The sequence below is a fragment of the Trichosurus vulpecula genome, chromosome 6 (assembly GCF_011100635.1).
Source record: "Trichosurus vulpecula isolate mTriVul1 chromosome 6, mTriVul1.pri, whole genome shotgun sequence".
Classification (NCBI taxonomy): Eukaryota; Metazoa; Chordata; class Mammalia; order Diprotodontia; family Phalangeridae; genus Trichosurus; species Trichosurus vulpecula.
In genome coordinates, this window is record NC_050578.1 from 81,637,023 (window position 1) to 81,658,826 (window position 21,804).

At 37.6% G+C, this 21,804-nt stretch overlaps 1 protein-coding gene across 1 annotated transcript in view; it reads left to right on the top strand.

Annotated features, from left to right (window-relative positions):
* Positions 1-21,804, top strand: part of ADAMTS3 (ADAM metallopeptidase with thrombospondin type 1 motif 3) — a 269,433-nt gene that overhangs the window by 179,139 nt on the left and 68,490 nt on the right. Inside the window, exon 5 of the mRNA XM_036763494.1 lies at positions 20,148-20,347. Coding sequence (XP_036619389.1) covers positions 20,148-20,347 — 200 coding nt within the window. The remainder of the gene's footprint in view (positions 1-20,147; positions 20,348-21,804) is intronic.

Consider the following 21,804-nt stretch of genomic DNA (forward strand, 5'->3'; position numbering starts at 1 on the left):
TTTTTTGTTTTCCTAACTTGACAGTCATCTTTTTTTAGGAAGAAGTTATTTTTATCGAATTCTTTCCAACATTATTTGTTAGTTAGCATGATTTAGAAAATTTAGGGAAGTATTTTTCTTTTAATATACCTTTACTGGAATTGCTAATCTCTTGAAAGGTTATTCCACCATTTTCACTAAAAAAAAGACAATCTGGAAAGGAACAGAAATGCCCAAAGTCTTCCTGAAGGCTAAGTGTCCATTATTAGATTAAATAATGCCTATTTGCTGTATTCTTTGCTGGTCCTGATAAATTCCTGTATTTAAGTTTGCTTTTGTTGGAAATCTGAAAGCCCTTATCATACTGGATAACCACCATGTCATTTATTTTACTTAACTATTCTCTAAATTCCATACTCCATCTCTTTCCTCTGTGCATTTGCACAAGCCATTCTAGTCCTCATTTCAACTTGTACTATACTCACTTATTTACATGCTGTGGCCCTATCCAATACCTACTAGAGTAGGAGGATCTTTAAAACAGGTGCTTTTAATTTTTATTTTCATATCCCTGGTGCTTAGCCTAATCTATTACTTATAGTAGTCATTTAATGAGTCTTTGTTGACTATAACCAACTTAAAGTCATTAATTTTTACTAGATAGAAATATTGGTTCTATTTCTTTTGAAAGGTTAGCTCAAACAACAGCTGGTTTTACTTAAAGAGCTATGAAATTTACCAAAGGAGTTTCCACACTTGCATAAATACCAACCCAGTTTATATCATGTCAGGAGTATGGAAGCAAAGCCTTTTGAGGAATGACCTCATAAGCATTCTTTGGCAAAAAATATGGCGCATGTCCTATGTGCTTGATTCATTTCTAAAAATAATTCTTGTCTTCAACATCCACATGCACAGCACATTCTCCTGCTTGGCTTACATTAATCGAAATGTATGAATCCCAGAAGGTAAAAGTTGGGTATAGATTTATAGTGCTTCCATGAGGACCCTTAGCATAGAGTGCCATGATAGACTATATCCCATTTTACCCATCTTGCATAAAATATTCCTAAATAGTCTTGAATAAACTGTTCTTAAATAGTCTGTATTGCTACAGTACTTCTTCCTCTTCTTTCAAAATAAAATTTATTGATACCTTTTGTTTTTATAGAACAGTTTTTCTGGATATACCTCTCCTGCCTAGAATCAATCCCCTTTCTAACAAAGAAAACTGATTTAGCAAAAATCATTGACACAGTGATTGTGTCTTAAAATATATGTCATATATGCAACATACTGTCTTTATACACTCCTACCTGTCTGTCAAAATGAGGGAGATACTTATAATTATCTTTTCTTCTATCAGGGGTGGGGAACCTAGGACCTGAAGGACCTAGACTATGATTTAGCTTTCAATTACTGAATTAATTTTAGTGTGTTCTTGGTTCTTTTTTTCACTCTGGATCAGTTCAAGTCAATCTCCCTATATTTCTCTGACTCTAGATAATTGTCATTTATCATGGCATAATAATATATGTTTACATTAATATATTACAAACATATGTAAATTATATATGCATATACATAAATAAATGTGTCTATGCATGCATGCTATTCTCCAGTCCCCAATTTCTTTCAAGTTCCTTGCTACTCTAAAGAGGGCTGCTATGAATATTTTGGTATGAACTCTGTTTCTGTGTTTGACTTCCTTGGGCATATAACCATTAATGGGATTGCTGGGTCAACGGCTATGGACAGTTTCATTAACTTTTACTGAATAATGCAGATCAATATCCAGAATACTCAAATAGCTTTAGTATTCCATCCTCAGCCTTGTATTTTTTTCTAATATATTTTATTTCATTAAGTATTTCCCAATTACATTAAAAAATTTAACATTCATTTTTTTAAAAAAATGATTTCTAAATTCTCTCCCTCCTTCTTGCTCTTCTTCCATTCCTTGAGAAGGTAAGCAACATATTGACTATACATGTGAAGTCATGCAAAGTATATTTCCATATTAACCATGTTGCAAAAGAAAACACACAATACAAAACAATAAAAATGAAAATGAAAAAAGTATGATTCAATCTAGACTCAGAGTTCATCAATTCTCTCTTTGAAGGTGGATAATCAGCCTTGTAATATTGTATGTACCTTCCTACAGTTCTTTGAACACTGACTATTCTCCATTTTTGTCATATTTGCCAATATTTGCATGGTATGAAGACAAACTTCAAATCTGTTTTAATTGCTTTTGTTCTGCAATTATCATTTGGACTCTCTTCTCATGTGACCATGTATTGTTTGGAATTCTTTGGAAAACTAAGACTTTAACTTTGGGGCAATAGCTCTTAGTATTTGTTATGCATTTCTCTTAACTCTCTGTATATCTCAAATATCAGATTTTTTATTAGTGATATTGGCTGAAAATATTTTTGAAATATTTCTGGAAATTAATTTTTGAAATATTTCTTATTCCGCCTACATTGAAGTTGCCGGCTGCCTTTTGAGACTTCATTCTACATCAGTTGATATAAGTTTTTCCATGTTTTTCAAAATGTCATATTACTCATTTCTTATTCAATAAAATTACATTATATCGATATACCATAATTTGTTTCGCTATTACCCAATTGATAGGTGCTCATTTTGTTTCCAGTTTTTTGCTGCCACAAAAAATGCTGCTATAAATATTCTTGTATTTATATTCAATGGATAGAGCCCTGGGTCTGGAGTCAGGAAGACCTAAGTTCAAATCCAGCCTCAGACACTTACTAGATATAAGACCCTAGGTGAATCACTTTACTTTTGTCTGCCTCAGTTTCTTCACCTATAAAACAGGGTATGTAATAATAGCACCTACATCCCACAGTTGTTGTGACAGTCAAATGAAATAGTATTTTTAAGCACTTAACACTGGATAAAATGGTGTATACAGTTTAGTGACCTTTTGGAGATGGCTCCAAATTGCTTTCCAGAATGGTTGCACCAATTAGCTATTCCAACAGTAATGTGCCTGTCTTATTACAGCCCCTCCAAAAGCAAATGGGTATGGCCTGTCAAATAAATAATGCCATCACCAAAACAATGTTTAAGGATGATAATTCTCATCACCGTGTATAGGACAGAGTAAAAAGGGAGAGGAAAGGAAAGAGAAGAGAAGAAAGGAGAGAAGAGGAAAAAGAAAGAAGACTATAGCAGTGGAGAGCTAGAGTTTTGTTTCAGAAATATTGTATAGGAAAATTAATAGAAGTTGGTGATAAATTAGATAAAAGGGAAACAGAAATTGAAATTTGATCTTGGGGATCTGGCAGATAGCAGCATTCTGTTAAAGGTATATAGGCTAGGAAGAGTTGATACATAAGGGAAAAATCATCATTGAGCTTGTTTTAAGACTTGGTTTTAGGTTTAGTCAGTGAAACATCAATCTGCATGCCTCCTGTAGGCAAAGACTAATGGAATTTAAAGGGCAAAATAATCAGTTTCCCTTCACCTTCAAGAAAGTGGCAATACCAGGTAACTAAATGAGTTACTTAAAGGAATATGAATAAAACAAGGTCAAATTCACTCAGGGGTACAGTTAACAAATAGGGAGAACAGGAGCCAGAAAATAAGCCTCTGGAAAAAACCCCTAGAGTGCTCTGGATGCTAAGGCTGCAGGAGCATTATAGTGTTGAAGGAAACAGAGGTGTCTAAGAGAATAGAACCAAAGATTTAGAGATAGAAGGGACTTTAAAGAGCATCTATTGGAATGCTCTCTTTTTGCAGGTGGAAAAATCATATCTGGTTTGGAATATTTAGATCTAGGGACCAAGTTTTAGGAGGGACCCCCCAAAACAGGAATATGTTTAGAGGATGATGAAAAAAAATTTATTGTGTGAGAGACATTTGAAGTAATTGGGAATGTTTAGCCAAGTGGAGAAAATTAGATCTATCTTCAAATATTTGCGTAAGAGTATTAAACTTGTTCTGTCTTTCTCCAGAGGATAGGGCTACAAGTAACAATTTGAAGGTATAGTAGTTCAGATTGAGGTTAAATAAAGGGAAGAACTCCCTTGCAATTAAGTGGAACCATCTGAAAGTAGAATCATTGGTCCCTAATGAGCCATCAATGGAAGTGTTGAAGCATAGGCTATATGACAATCTGGCAGAGATGTGGAGGGAATCCCTCCATTGGGTGGAAGCTAAGACTAGATGACCCCTGAGATTTCTTCCTGGTCTAAGTACCTAGTCAAGCCATGAATTGGTGTGAGAGTGGGAAGGGGGAGCAAAATGAGCTTTGATTTATTTGGAAAAAAAGAAAACAGGCCAAAATAAGAGAAAGTACTTTTTTAATGAGGAGAGAGATTATTTGACTCAGCACAAGTGGGTATGAAGTCATCCCAGGCAAAGCCTAGAGTTGGTAGATTCAGATGAATAGGGTAGGAAGTAGAGGTAGGGGGAATTAATGTTGAAAGCAAGGTCCCATATCTTTCTCTGTAAATTAGGCACCCATACCACTGCTAGCATTTGCCTCTGACCCCATAGTCTAATAACCAACAAGAAAGGGTGGGGAGAAACAGGTAGCAAGACCCATAACCCCCAGACCTATGTCCCTCCAGTGCTACCCTTGCCTATTGCACTACCATCCTGCCCAATGTGCAGAACAATCAAGACTCAGAATCTGCGAGCATTCCAATATACTTACTATCTATTTATACTCTTATGGAACAAATTTCTACCACTTGTTAGTCTCCCTAGCCCCATGTAACTTAATCAATGTCTGTTTTGGTAACCTACTTCTAATTCTCACTTATCTTCTCATCTGTAACTTAAAATTAAGGTAAACTGAGGCACAAAGCTCCTAGCATGATAAATTCATTAGTAAAGCATGAATTTACCAATAACTAGGATCTCAGCTTCTTCAGCAACATTCAGACCCTAAATGAGGGGTCTTTTATAGTTTGGGGAAATACAGAACAGAGAACAGGACTTCATAGGTCGGGGAAAAGTTATGATTAATTTAAAAAGCTCAACATCATTGAATGGCGAAATCAATATGATTGGTTATACATCTGAGGTGTGTGGGACAATATAATTGGCTGGAAATTGGGAAAGTTGGGCTAGAAACAAACCCCTCCTTCCCTCCCATGGCTTAGAAATGTTCATTGTTTAAATCCACTTGCAAGCTTAGAGGTAGAGGATCAGACTTCTTTGGAAAACAAACCAGACATCCTGGACAAAACAATAGAACACTGATTAACAAGAGAACTATATTCTAAACTTAACTCATTACAAACCAGCTGAATTCTAAACTAAGTTCAGATACAAAGAACCATGACTTAGACCTGGACAAAATCAATTAATTGCAAATAGGATCAATAAAAAGATACAAATCAGTCTAATTATTTCACATCTCTATCCTTTTCTGCACTCCCCTTCCTATGTCCTACTCCAATTCTCTCCAGCTGTGCCATCTGGAATTCTTATTCCATAATGAACAAACTTCCCTTCATTCTGGATTTCTCTGTCTTATCCTCCTTCCTACCACGTTTGCTCACAGAGCTGGCTTCCCCCAGATGACATCGCATCCATGGCTATCCAGTCTGTCATTGCATGCACCTTCTCTCATATTCACTTCATTTTCTTAGAAGGGGAATCAAAATACACTTTGCTCCCCATGGCCACTTCCAAATTCTCCTTTTGCCACTGTCACTCAGAACCTTTCCTCCATCAGAGTTCACTGTATTGAAGATTTTACTCTATATGGATTAGAGTAGCTCCTGCCTCCTGGTCATTCTCCTTCTTTTCTCAAAGGATCTCACTATCTAACTCTTTATTTTCCATTCTTCCCAAACTCTTGACCTTATCCTAGTGGATTTCAACATACATGTTCATGCTCCCTCCAACACACTAACTTCCAAATTCCTCTTTACCAGTGATGTCAAATTCAAATAGAGCCAGGCACTAAGTCATACATAAGGTTCCCTGAATGAGAGAACAACAGAGGCAGCTAGATGGTTCAGTAAATAGAGTACTGGGCCTAGAGTTAGGAAAACCTGAGTTCAAATGCAGCCTCAGACACTTACTAGCTGTGTGACCCTGGGAAAGTCATTTAACCTCTGTTTGCCTTAATCTACTGAGAATAAAATGGCAAACCACTCCATTATCTTTGCCAAGAAAACCACAAAAAGGGATCATGAAGAGATTGGCATGACTGAAATACTGAACAACAGCAAGATTCCCTGAAGGCTGCATATTGGCTTAAAAAACAAAATTAACATTATCTATATTTTTATCATATTTTTATTCATTTTGTTAATATTTTTTCCAATTACATTTTGATCTGGTTCTGTTGTGGACTGCAATGCTGCCCCAGGGCCATACATGGGACACCTCTGCTCTATGTGACCTGAGCCACACAAGAATGTTAACACACTGGATCTAAACATTATTCACAAGTATTCCTGATCAAACCTGTCATATTCCTCTATCTCAGGATTCAGCAGCCTACAGCCAGGTCATAATCTGCCAAGAGCTAACTATTTAACCAGAATCTTTTATCATTCCGTCTCTCCCTATGTCAGAATCTTCCTAAACCTACTTATCTTCATAAGGACTTCAACTCTACTGTTTGTTTTCTTTTTTAAAAAAATTAAGATGTTTTTATTTTTTATTTTACAACACTCAGTTCCGCATGATTTTGAGTTCCAGATTTTCTTCCCCATCCCCCCTCCCCAAGACGGCATGGAATACAATATGTCTTCTACATATAACTTTGCATTAAACTTATTTACACAATAGTCAAGTTGTAATGAAAAATTATAACCAATGGAATGAGTCATGACAAAGAAGAAACAAAACCAAAAGAAAAAACAAAAACAAAAGAGAAAAAAAAAGGAGAGCAAATAGTTTGCCTCAATCTGCATTCAGACTCCCTAGTTCTTTCTCTGGATATAGATAGCTCTCTCCATCTTGAGTCCTTTGGAGTTGTCTTTGAACCTTGTATTGCTGAGAAGATCGAAGTCTATCAAGGTTAGTCATCACAGAATCAATGTATCTGTGGTTGTGTATGATGTTCTCCTAGTTATGCTCTGCTCACTCAGCGTTATATCATGTAGGTTTTTCCAGGTTATTATGAAGTCCGTAACTTCCCCATTTCCTATATTTTTGTACATATGGGCCCGTTTCCCACTTGTGTGATCTCTTTGGGATACAGCCCTAGAAGTGGTATTGCTGGGTCAAAGGGTATGAACATTTTTATAGCCCCTTGGGCATAGTTCCAAATTGCTCTCCAGAATGGCTGGATCAGTTCACAACTCCACCAGCAATGTAACAATGTTCCAATTTTCCCACATCCTCTCCAGCATTTTGTTTTGTCATTTTAGCCAATCTAATAGGAGAGATGTGGTACCTAAGAGCTGTTTTGATATGCATTTCTCTAATCAGTAGTGATTTAGAGCATTTTTTCATATGCCTATAGATATCTTTAATTTCTTCCTCTGAAAACTGCCTGTTCATGTCCTTTGACAATTTCTCAATTGGGGAATGACTTGCATTTCTATATATTTGACTCAGTTTCCTGTATATTTTAGAGATGAAGCCTTTATCAGAGACACTAGTTGTAAAGATTTTCTTTCAGTTTTCTGCTTCCCTCCTAATCTTTGTTACGTTGGCTTTTTTATACAAAATGTTTCAATTTAACATATTCAAAATTATCCATTTTGCATTTTGCGATGCTCTCTATCTCTTGTTGTGTCATGAATTCTTTGCTTTCCCATAAATCTGATAGGTAAACTATTCCTTACTCTCCCAAATCATGAACCCATTTTGACTTTATTTTGGTATATGGTATAAGATATTGGCCTATGTCCAGTTTCTGCCCTACCATTTTCCAATTTTTCCAGCAGTTTTTGTGAAATAGTGAATTCTTAGCCCAGAAGCTGGATTCTTTGGGTTTATCAAAGAGTAGATTGCTATAGTCGGTGACTTCTGCGTCTTGTATACCTAACCTGTTCCACTGATCCACGCCTCTGTTTCATAGCCAGTACCAGGTAGTTTTGATGACTGCTACTTTATAGTACAATTTAATATCTGATATGGCTAGGCCCCGTTCCCTAGCATTTCTTTTCATTAATTCCCTAGATATTCTAGACTTCTTGTTCTTCCAGATGAATTTTTTCTTTTTTTTTAAAATCTTATTTATTTATTTATTTAATATATTTAGTTTTCAGCATTGATTTTCACACGAGTTTGAATTACAAATTTTCTCCCCATTTCTACCCTCCCCCCACTCCAAGATGGCCTATATATTCTGGTTGCCCTGTTCCCCAGTCAGTCCTCCCTTCTGTCACCCCACTCCCCTTCCGTCCCCTTTTCCCTTCCTTTCTTGTAGGGCAAGATAAATTTCTACGCCCCATTGCCGGTGTATCTTATTTTCTAGTTGCATGGAAAAACTTTTTTTTTTTGTTTTTGAACATCTGTTTTTAAAACTTTGAGTTCCAAATTCTCTCCCCTCTTCCCTTCCTGCCCACCCTCCCTAAGAAGTCAAGCAATTCAACATAGGCCACACGTGTATCATTATGTATAACCCTTCCACAATACTCATGTTGTGAAAGACTAACTATATTTTGCTTCTTCCTAACCTATCCCCCTTTATTGAATTTTCTCCCTTGACCCTGTCCCCTTTTGAAGGTGTTTGTTTTTGATTACCTGCACCCCCATCTGCCCTCCCTTCTATTATCCCCCCTTTTTTTATCTTCTTCTTTCTTCTTTCCTGTGGGGTAAGATACCCAATTGAGTATGTATGGTATTCCCTCCTAAGGTCAAATCTGATGAGAGCAAGATTCACTCATTCCACCCTCACCTGCCTTCTCTTCTCTTCCTACAGAACTGCTTTTTCTTGCCACTTTTATGTGAGATAATTTACCCCCTTCTATCTCTCCCTTTTTCCCTCTCATAGTATATTCCTCTCTCATTCCGTAATTTGATTTTATTTCTTTTAGATATCTTCCCTTCATCTTCAACTCACCCTGTGCCCTCTCTCTCTCTCTCTCTCTCTCTCTCTCTCTCTCCATATATATATATATATGTATATATATATATATATATATATATACACACACACATACACATTCACTTGTGCATATATATATACATAAATATATATATATATATATATATATATATATATATATATGCATATTCTCTTCAGCTACCCTAATACTGAGGTCTCATGAATCATACACATCATCTTTCCATGTAGGAATGTAAACAAAACAGTTCAACTTTAGTAAGTCCCTTGCAATTTCTTTTTCTTGTTCTTTTTCTTGATTACCTTTTCATCCTTCTCTTGATTCTTGTGCTTGAAAGTCAAATTTTCTATTCAGTTCTGGTCTTTTCACTGAGAAAGCTTGAAAGTCCTCTATTTTATTGAAAATCCATATTTTGCCTTGGAGCATGATACTCAGTTTTGCTGGGTAGGTGATTCTTGGTTTTAATCCTAGCTCCATTGACCTCTGGAATATCGTATTCCAAGCCCTTCGATCTCTTAATGTAGAAGCTGCCAGATCTTGAGTTATTCTGATTGTGTTTCCACAATACTCAAATTGTTTCTTTCTGGCTGCTTGCAATATTTTCTCCTTGATCTGGGAGCTCTGGAATTTGGCGACAATATTCCTAGCAGATCTGTTTTTGGGATCTATTTGAGGAGGCGATCGATGGCTTCTTTCAATTTCTATTTTGCTCTGTGGCTCTAGAATATCAGGGCAGTTCTCCTTGATAATTTCTTGAAAGATATATCTGGGCTCTTTTTTTGATCATGGCTTTCAAGTAGTCCAATAATTTTTAAATTATCTCTCCTGGATCTATTTTCCAGGTCAGTAGTTTTTCCGATGAGATATTTCACATTGTCTTCCATTTTTTCATTCCTTTGGTTCTGTTTTATAATATCTTGATTTCCCATAAAGTCACTAGCTTCCACTTGCTCCAATCTAATTTTTAAGGTAGTATTTTCTTCAGTGGTCCTTTGGACCTCCTTTTCCATCTGGCTAATTCTGCCTTTCAAGGCATTCTTCTCCTCATTGGCTTTTTGGAGCTCTTTTGCCATTTGAGTTAGTCTATTTTTTAAGGTGTTGTTTTCTTCAGTATATTTTTCAGTATTTTTTGGGTCTCCTTTAGCAAGTCATTGACTTGTTTTTCATGGTTTTCTCACATCCTTCTCATTTCTCTTCCAAATTTTTCCTCTACTTCTCTAACTTGCTTTTCCAAATCCTTTTTGAGCTCTTCCATGACCTGGCACCAGTTCATGTTTTTCTTGGAGGCTTTTGTTCTAGGCTCTTTGACTTTTTTAACTTCTTCTGTCTGTAGTTTTGGTCTTCTTTGTTACCAAAGAAAGAATCCAAAGTCTGAGACTGAATCTGGGTGCATTTTCGCTGCCTGGCCATATTCCTAGCCAACTAACTTGACTCTTGAGTTTTTCAGTGGGGTATGACTGCTTGTAGAGTTTAGAGAACTATGTTCCAAGCTTGGGGGGGGGGGTGCACCAGCTCTGCCACACCAGTACTCCTCCTTCCCCAAGAACCCCCAACCTGGACTGGACTTAGATCTTCAGCATGCTCTTCACTCCTGCTCTGATTTGCCACTTAATTCCTCCCACCAGGTGGGCCTGGGGCCAGACTGCAGCTGTACTTCCGTAGCTGCCCTACCTCCACTGCCCCCAGTGCAGTAGCCAAACTGTGAACTCCTTCCACTCCCGCAGCTTTCCCCACTAACCTTCTCTGTTGTCTTTGGTGTTTGTGGGTTGAGAATTCTGGTAACTGCTGCAATTCACTGATTCAGGGTGCTAGGGCCCGCTCTGCCCAGCTCCTGGTCTGGTTGGTCTGCGCCGCTCATGCTGGGCTCTGCTCCACTCCGCTCTGCTCTGCTCCCAGCTCCGTGAGGGATAGACCTCACCCAGAGACCGTCCAGGCTGTCCTGGGCTGGAGCCCTGCTTCTCTATGCTGTTTTGCGGGTTCTGCCCTTCCAGATGAGTTTTGTTATTATTTTATCCGGCTCTGTATGTTTTTTCTTTTTTTAACAATAGGCCATACATGCATAATCATATTAAACATATTTCCACATTAGTCATGTTGTGAAAGAATCAGAACAAAAGTGAAAGCTATGAGAAAGAAAAAAAAGAGCAAATAGTATGCTTCAATCTGCATTCAGACTCTATAGTTCTTTCTCTGGATGTGGATAACTTTTTCTATCTTGATTCTTTTGGAATGGTCTTAGATCATTGTATTGATGTCTATCAGATCTTCACCTGTACTGTTAATCAATTCAAATTCCTTCTGTCCTTTAAGCTTAGACCTCTCCCTCTCTTATTCTATTGCTGCTCTGCGCTTGCCAAACTTGAACCCTAGATTGCCTTTACCATCTGCCTCTTCTGAACCTACTCATATGCCACTAAATGGAAATTAAACAACTGAGCCAACGGGATTCACTACAAACTTGTTAAATTTTAGTTCAATTGGACCTTCATTGTAGATAGTAAGTCCTGCTAAACCTTCTTTATTGATTCTTTATTCCATTTCCCATGAATGCTTCTCCTCTTCTCTTCAAATCTCTCAAAGTTCCTCCCTAGACATCTCTACCAAAGACCTCACCTCTTACTTTATTGGAAAAAATGAAGTCATTCACTATGAGCTTGTTCTTTTCCCTTTATTTTTCTCAAATCCTTTCTTATCACCCCCTACTCTTTCCCTCTGATTATGAGGTGATTCTTCTCGCCAAGGCCAAGCCCTCCTCAGTGCCTTTGATCTCCTCCTGTTCTCCCCAGCAGAATGACCCCTCAATTCTTCCCTCTTTTTAAACTTCAGTCTCTCCCTATCTATGTGTTCCTTTCCTACTGTTTCAGGAATGCCCATTCCTCTGTTCTTACACACACACACACACACACACACACACACACACACATGCATACACCCCTTCTAATAGATCCTAGCATCTCCTGAAGGTGTCATCTTAAATCTCTGCTTTCTTTCTCAGCCAAATGTATAAAAAGCTATCTACACTCATTTCCACTTCCTCTTCTCTCCCACGCTATTCATCCCTTTGTAAGCATCCTCTCTCCACCATTACCAGTGATCTCTTAATTGCTTATACCAATGGTCTCTTTCAGTCTTCATCCTTCTTTTCTTCTTCACTTCATTTATCACTGTTGACCATTCTCTCTTTCTAACTATCCTTTCCTCTCTGGATTTATATGATATTCCTATCTCTTGGTTCTCCATCTACCTAACCATTACTACTCAGTTTCATTCACTGGATCATTATCTATTTTGTGGCCATTATCTATGGCTGTGTCCCAGAGCTCTGTCCTGGGCCAACTTCTCCTTCTTAACTCTTGTGATGCTCTCCACAGCTTTCATAGATTTAGTGGTCTCTATGCAGGTGACACCCATATCTATATTGCTAGTGTTAATTTCTCTTCTGCTCCATTCCTAAATTACAGAATAAAAGAATTCCAGAGTTGGAAGCGAAATCAGCAGCCATCTAGAGCAGGGTTCAGGGAACCTTACAGCATACGGATCGTATCTGTCCCACTGCCTGGTTTTGTATGGCACAAAAGTCAAGAATTTTTTTAATGTAAAAAACTACTCTTAGCATGGCATACAAAAGCAGGCAGCATCCAGATTTGGCCAGTGGGCCACAGATTTTTTTGCCAAGCCCTGACCTAGTGTATGTGATATCAGGAAGGAATCTCCACTAAAATATAACCAACAAGTGGTTGTTATACTCTTGTGTAACCTCTGCTTGAAGATATTTCGGGTGGGGGAACTCACTACTTATCAAAGAAGCCCAATCTGTTTTTGGACAGATCTGTTAGCAATTTTTTTTCTGGAATGAAACCTAAATTTTTCCCCTTGTAATTTGTACCCATTGCTCCTGATTCTTCCTTCTGGAGAAAAATAGAACAAATCTGATCCTTCTTCCACAGGTCAGCCCTTTGTATACTTGAGCACAGCTATCACGTCCCTGAATATTCTCTTCTTAACCCAATCATCACATGATACAGACCCAGGCACTTCTACCATTTTTCTTGCCCTCTTCTGGACCTTCTTTATCTCCTGAGTCTATTGGTTTCTTCTAAGTCCTCATTCTTCTTGTACTCTCTGATCTACTTGACACTGTTGGTCATGGATCCTTTTCAAGCTACAATTGAATTTTGTACTGAGGACGAGTCCTGTCAAAGGCCAAGTACAATGAGCCCTATCCCCTTTGGAAAACATAAATTTCAAAATTTTATGGCTTACTTGATATTAAAACCAAATAGATGGTTGAAAAAAGGCATCTTTCATTAGATCTTTCAAGAAATAAACAATGGAAATTGACAGCTGAAAAATCTGAGGGATTTTTAAACTCACTTTAAAACATTAAGAGAATTTTTCACACACATTTGATGCTGGATTTGAGTAACATTTTATTGCTTGTTGGGCCAGAGCAGAAGAGGTGACACCCAGAGGCAGTGACCCAGCTGAACATAAGGACTTTAGCAGAAATGAATAATGTACAAGTGAAATCATTGATTTGGGAACAGTTTCATACAGTTTTAAAATTAAAAGTGTAAGTGACATGACATCTGAATAGGGCTCTAGCTCAAGAAGAATAATAGAAGGAAAATAAAAGCAGGTGGTGGTGTAAGCAGGGAAAAGAATGATCGAGACACAATTATGACATGATTATGGAGAAAGTGATAAAAAAAGAGAATCATAGCACAAAAAATCATAGACGATTACTTGTATGGAGCCAAGTCACGATATGGGCAGTGAGTGGTGGGCTTGGGGGAGAAAGTTATAGCTGACCAAAAGGAACAGAAAGAGTTGAGGACAGTTTTCTAAAGGCTAGACTTACAATTAACAAACCCTTACTATAGAAACATCAACCCCAAAGTGTGTGAAAACATTTTTTCACATGCTAAGTAATGTCATTTTTCCAATAAGAGTTCCATGTTATCCTAGTAAGGCAATCATTGAAAATAGAAGAAAACACATTTATCTCAGAACTAGGACTGTGAGGGAAGAGAAGTTATGGAAAGTAGTATTCATTCAATGGTAATAGGTTTAAAAAAATTGAAACAGTTACTTAAGCACAACTTCAGAACTGACATCATAAATTGGCTAGAATAGTTTTCTTTGAACTATCTTGATGGAATTTCCCAGTTGGTAAAGAATTCATCAGCTTTCTGCAAGAATATTTTATACCTTTGAAGAATAGTTAATTCTCAGTATTCTTCACTATAGACCATTTGTGACAATACAATTACCACATCTTTTTAATAAATTACTTTAATAATTTAAAAATTAATGTAACATTACCAACATTTTCTAGAAAAAAGTATCCAATTCAAATAATGTAACTGTATTTTACCTCTTAGATTGCTAACAGATGGAACTGATTGGACTAAACATCCATTTTTTTAGTCTTGATCATATACAGCAGGGTGTAGCGTTTCTAAAGTTGGAGGACTTGGTTCCAATTGCAACCTCAGATGCTGACTACTTCTATGACCTCAGGAAAATCAATTAATTTCTATTGGCCTCAATTACTTTAAGCCAACAAGCATTTATTAAGCATTTACTATGTGCCAGGCACTTTCCTAAGTGTTGGGAATACAAGTACAAGCAGAAAGATAGTCCCTGACCTCAAGAGGCTTACATTCTAATGGTGGAAGATAATACCTAAAAGGAAAATAAAAGAGGTGGGAGGGAGAGAGAAAGGGACATGGCGGAGGAAGCCCAGAGAGATGGGAGTGGAGCCCAGAGAGGAAGGAAGGCCTGAATGGTCAAGCTACTCTTTCCTAAAAATTCAGGTTCTGGGAGGAGCTAAACAATCAGGCCCCCTGGGACAGATAGTACTTCCAATGTCAGATGGTCAGGGGAAGAGAGAATTTCTAGTGGGATGAGGTTGTTATGGTATAGTGAAGAAAGTTGTAAGAGTCAGGAGTGGATCTCTTAAATGAAGGGATTGGATTACATCGCCAGTAGAATCCCTCCCAGATCTAGAATGATGGTCTCTAACTTTGCTAAATCTGTCATCTCATTGCTGTGGGTGCTCCTACCAATAGGTCAGATTACAATCTAACTCCGCCTTCCAAGCCCCTGCAACATTTGTCTCTGGCACCCTCCACAGAAGCTCTATACAAGATGCTAGATATGTTTCTCTAATCTCTTGTCTTTAGCTTATGGTACCTAGCACATCCTCAGCTCTTAATAAAATTTCCTTCCTCCCCTCCCCTCCCTTCCCTTCCTTCCTCTCTTTCTTCCTCCCTTCCTCCCTCTTCATGAATGTGGGTAGATTCTGAAGATTGGTCATCCCTTGTTCTTGCTTTACTGTCAGTCTACCTCCTTTTCTATTCATGCATTTCTTTGATGACTTCCTTTATACACCTTCTCCTGTACAGTTTGTTGGTGATTATGTTGTAGCTTGCTGACATCAATCATGAATCCTTCCATTGCCCCTTAGGTGGCCTTCAAATTTTAATAGTTTGGAGACTGTGAGTACTTTATGATTCTCTACACCATGATGTCACTATAAGAATTCCTTAAAACATGGGCTTCTGTTTCATCAAAAGACTTGGGAACGATAAAGGCAATGCATAATTTCTCAGTTGCAGTCTAGCTTCCTCTCTTCCTCATATTCCATTCTAGGCTCAGTTTATTGTCTGTCTGAAGTGTCTAACATTCTATAGATTTCCAACCCACTTCTAAAAGTCACACATCCCATACATTGACCATGTCTTAAATATATACATATACATATATACACATATACATACATACATGGTCATGTGTAAATATATAATGTATATATACACATATGTGTGTGTATATACAATTTTGCACTTCAATTTCATTACTTCTGCAAAAGCATACTTTAACATCAAGCTTATTGAGTACTGATTGGTCATTGCATTATTTTTAATATGTTGTCACCTCTTTGCTCATTTTTGAATCAATATTTCTTAGAAATAATGGGTTTGATTTTTTCCAGGTTAGTTGTTTTTGATAGTAGCTAATTTATGTTTTTTCTTGTTTTTCAATCTTTACATTTTGTTCTAATATTTCATTTCATCTCTTAGAGTCATTGAGTTCTGTTTGATCCATTCTATTTTTTCAAGAGTCTACTACTTGAGTAATGTCTTCCACCTTCTGTTTTAAATTGTTCTCCTTTCATTTTTTCCTCAAGAGCTTTAATTTCATTGTTTAACACATGTCATTTCCTCCAGCAATTCTTGTGGTATTTATGGACAAACCCTTCTTTTATCTGGAGCTCTATTTGTGTGGCAAGACAATTACTCTGGGTTCACCTCTTGGGCTTCTCTTGACCCCCTAGAATTTCCTCATTGTTTCTTGCAGTTTACTTCTGCTTACTTATGTCTTCAGCCCAAGTACTAAACCCAATGCCTGGCATTTAGTAGGTACTTAATAAATGGTTATTTAATTGAATTGATTTGAAAGTTCCTGGATTAGGATTTTGTGCTAGAGGCAGGCTCCACCCCCAGATAAACTCAAGGATTGGAGTGGGGTCAGGCCTTATTTGGTGTTATTCCCTTGGTGGTACAGATGCCACTGCTTTGCTACAATTCTGGCTGGGTGTCTGGGACCAGGCTTGTCCCCTTGTTTGAAACCTGTGGCTTATGTCTCTTTCCTCTGAGAGCCCTATATCGCTGCTGGCCTCAGCCCGATCTCTGCCTCTTATCCTTACACAATCCCCAAATGGGAATTGGCTGCAACTGCATCTCTCTTCTTCTGCTTAGCTTGGGGATGAACAGGCCATGTCTGTTGCTGCCTGCCCCTGTTCCCCTGGGCAATGGTTTACCAGAGTCTGGCCCTATCCCCTGCAGTGACACTGTAGCCTGGGGCCAAGATCCCATTTACCAGAATTCTCACCGTCTTCTATCCCCATGGCACTGCTCCAAGTACCCCGATGGCATCTGGCCCAGCTTTTTGTGCAGAACTTGTCTGAATGGCAAAACTTACTGTTATCATCTACAATTCCCTTATTTAGATCCCCTATAACTATTGATTCACTTTAACTGCAATGTTCCCAAGGTTGGGAAGCAAGTGAGCTGATAAGTAAAGGAGTTTACTTCTTTACTTTAAAAATAAACCAAAATTACGTGAGATGTGTATATGTGTTCATTTGTGTTCATGGTAAACCTTGTTGGTTTGAAAGCAACTTGAAGAATAAGAGTAAAGGTGTGAATATTTCTCAAACTTGTACCAGCATTTCCTTGGGTCATGGTGGTGAGTGTGTTGACCTTCAGTTCGTTATCAAAGAAGGTCTCTGTTGATTGTTTCTTAGATCTCTTTAGAACATAGATATAAATTGATTTTGATTTGTTTAATTTGTCAAAGGCAGTCTTTATTTTCAGATAAGAGAGGCTTTCACAATGAGCACATTCTGGGACCTCATCTTTCCCCACCAAGAGGCAATAGAGTGGTAGCTGGAATACATATAACCTTTTAAGGTTTGCTGAAAGCTTTGTCTATACCATCTCCTTTGATCCTCACAATAACTAAACAAGAGTAGGTGATATTATTATCTCTGTTGTATGGATGAGGAAACTGAGGCTGGAAGGGGTTCAGTGACTTGACAAATGTCAGAGAGCTATTAAGTTTCTGAGGCAGGATTTGAACTGAGGTCTTCCTGACTGCAGGTTGCGTGCTCTACGCACAGTGTTACCTAGTTGCCTAGCTGGTAGAAAAAACACTAATGTGGGATCTGAGGATCAATCCTTGCAACTCCTGTATTTGCTTCATAGAGCCTGAGTTACTTTGGCAAGTCTCTTCCTATTTCTAGGCCTGTTTTCTCCTCATTAAAATGAGTTGGTTGGACCAGATTATCATTAAACTCTCTTCCCAGCTCTAAGGCCAGCAAACTACAGTAAAATGAATAGATTGTACTGAAAGGAGCCAATTATGGCTCAAATTATTTCATGATGTGTCAAGGTTGCCTGCCATAAATAGCAATGTCAATATGGGCAAAGGGCTGGAAACTCGAATGCCATTTTTTCTCCAAGATGTTTGACATTTCACATTAGGAGTCATATAAAAGGAAAATTGTATGGTATGAGGAAAATATGTACTTGGGAAATCTTGGTGGAGAAAAGGCAACAGTTGGAAGAAAAATTTTCCTTTTCATTTCCTAAACTGTCTCACTCACAGAAAGGGGATTCTCCTTTCTTCCCAATCAGAATCCTTCCTTATTTAAGAAGAGATGGAAAGGCTAACCCAAAGCAAAGGTGCTATAGAGAACAGAAAGTGCCCTTTCTCTGAAGTCATTCTTTCCCTGATTCCATTCATACAGGCACAGTCCTATGATGACATTTCCAGTGTGTTTCCTTTGGATATCATAGATGACAACTCTTCCAGGCAGAGCTATATTTAGAACTGGAATCTCATGTATGAATTTCCCACTTGTATGTGAGGTACAACCATGTGCCGCATTCTGAAGCCAGAAAAGACTTGAGGGTCAAATGTAAAATTGTTTGTAGGTACAATTTCTTGCTGTTAGATGTGGCTGGAGGTGGGAGTCATTTGTGTATTGTTGAACCACTGTGATTCCTCAGTGAAGCCAGAATGCCCATCTAATAAGCTAACAGGTGGGTTCAGGTCAAGATGAATTATAATGCAGCTTTTAAATCTGAGCGGTCATATTCAGGTCTCATAACTATATTTGGAGTGGGCGTTTCCATATATTTTTCAGAGCTGGGGAAGGTTTGAGTAGGGTTTGAAAGTCTGCCACTTCAAATCCTGTGGAGTTGGTTGGGGCTGGGTCTACATTCATTTTGGCCAAAAGATAATTTTAAAAACAAATTTTCCTCAACATTACTAAAACCCCAAAGGTGGAAGAGAAAATGCCCATTTATTAGTGTCACTAGATGTTAATTCAAGTGACTTCTAGAGTCAGTAGAGTATTAAATGTGGCTCCTTTAAGGCATGAGTCAGAATGGATTTTCATATGTGGTATCTTTAGAAAGTCAAGGTAGTTTATAATTATATTTCCATATTAAAATATTTTACATGTGAATGAATACAACTTAAGTTTTGATGCTAACTGTATTCAATCAATCAATAATAAGCCTTTTATTTAAAAGCCTAGCTGTGTCTGACACTGTGCTAAATAGAATATTGCAAAAATTTTCTCTGATTAAGAATTTAAACTATACATTTACTTTTTCATTTGTCTTTATCTCCTAAATATTATATGAGATATTTATACATAAATATATTTAAAATAAATATTTCATCAACTTATAAAACACACAATATGTACTTTGTTGTTGTTATTAAGTTTGTAAATAGATAAGGGGTCCAAATATGAAGAGAGAAAGAACAAGTATCTATCTATCTATCTATCTATCTATCTATCTATCTATCTACTCGATCTCGCTATTTCTCTCAGGTAGGAAAGAGAAGAGAAAATTTATATGCCTTATCCCACTCTGATCAGTATGGGAACTTTGACCTGCTCAGTTTCTGACCTGGACTGGTTCAGCCGTCCTTAGGAAACCTGGTAGCTACCTGGTCCTAAGGGTTCACCATATTAATGCTGAACTTAGTTTAGACACCTGATTGACTTAGCCCACTACAGTTCAGAATTCATAAGTTCAAGAGACCCACCAGCCACAGTCTTCCTGGTAGAAAGGTGTACACTACCATATTTAACTTGAGATAATATTTTTAAAGAACTTTGTAAACCTTAAAACACTATATAAATGCTATAATAATCATAATAACATATAATAATAATATTTCATTGCTCTGATATACCAGAATCCCTCCGTCCTTCCTTTCAGATGATTATTTGGTATAAATATTTTGGTTTAGATGTTAGAAATTGTAGACACACAAAATAATAGTATGAACCAATAGTATATGCCAGATTAGCTGCATAGTTAAGCATTACTGAGCAAGATTACTATAGAGATGATTAATTTTTCAAATCATTACCATTCATCCACATTTTCATACTACCCTTAAAGTAGATATTTTCAGCATATACTGGGCATCTGTGAATGAAGCTTTAGGAATCTGTGAAAAGATAAATTTTTTTAAAATGTTTTTTGAAAGAAAACATTAGAAGCCATTATGAGTAAATTAAAATACTTGAATTTTTTTAAAAATTTTTTTCAATAGGACCTGAATGGGAGGGCTTTGATGACCTCAGTGCCAGTTACGACCACTTTGAACAGCAGCTGAATGAGACGATGAGGCGGCGACGGCATGCCGGGGATGATGATCACAACATCGAAGTGCTCTTAGGTGTGGATGATTCCGTAGTCCGCTTCCACGGCAAAGAACACGTCCAAAACTACCTCCTCACCCTCATGAACATCGTGAGTATCCGTTCCTTTCCAAGCTCATTCTGGATTTCTATTGCTGTGCTCTTATTATCTTTGACCCTCACCCCTGTCGCTGACTCTGAGTTCTTGCCTTTCGTTGAAATCTGACTACTTGAAGCCTAGACACAGCAAAATTAAATGAGAAAAGAGGCAAGAGGGGTTTTTAATAGGTTTCCCAGTAGTAAGCGTTTGGAGGCAGGAGATGGCATTTCTTCTATCACGTAGAAGGCAATGCCTAAATTCAAAAGGAGGTATCTTGAATCAGGGCAGGAAATGGGATTTTTATTTCATTCTGGCATAGAGCCTTGACCTATTCTATTTTTGTCTGTCTGCCATGAATGCTGGCTTACATGATAAAATAGTTTTTTTCCTCTCCCAATGTTTACTTACCAAGTTGATAAAAAAGTAAAATATTTGTCTGATGATAACAAGAATTAGCATTTATAATGTGCTTTAAGGTTTGAAAAATTCTCTGCACATGTTGTCTCATGTCTCACAACAATACTGGGAGGTAGGTGTTCTTACTACCCCCATTTTACAGATAAGGAAACTGAGACTCAGGCTAACTTTAGGTTATTCTTACGATCATACAGCTAGCTGGTAAGTATCTAAGTCAGGATTTGAACCTGTTTCCAGTGATCAATTGCTAAGTCCAATGGCTTTTTTTCTCAGCCCTCCTTCTTCCTGACTTCTATGAAGCTTCTGATAGCTAAGCACTCTCTATTCCTAGATGAGGGGTTCATCACTTGGTGTCCCCAAGGGGTTTATGAATAGATTTCAGGGGGTCAGTGAACTCAAGTGAGGAAAACGTCTTTTTATTTTCACTGACTTTTGTCTTCCATTGTAATCTTTTTTATTTTATTTTATTCTCTTAAGAACATTATTTGGAAGAGGGGTCCATAGACTTCACCAGACAACTAAAAGGGATCTAAGACAGAAAAAAAGTTAGGGACTCCTGTTCTAGATTGATGCTGTCTTCTCTCAGGGTTGTGGTGGCATTGATCTCTACTGGTCTTCTTCGAATTATATGTCTCCTCTTTGGCTTATCTTATTTCTTTATCATTCCTAACTTGGTATACTCTAGGGCTATTTCCTGGGGACATTGTAGTCACTCTCTACATCCTCCCCCTTGGTCATCCTGTGGATTCGCTTATCTTCTCTATACAAATAACTCCTATATCTCTATATCTAGTCCATGTCGCATCTGAACTCTAGTCCCCTTATAACTTTTTTGCGGGGAGGGATATTTCAAACTGAACATCCCATATATCTACTCCTCATTATGATCAAAACAGAGCTCATTGGCTTCTCCCACTCCTCTTCCCAATTTTACTCTTTCTGTCCTTTCAGTCTTCTTAAGTTAGCAATCTCAAATCATCCATAAGGCATACTGAATGTAGAGCACAGAATTGGAGTTGGGAAGATCTTTTTTGAAACCTGCTTTGTGACCT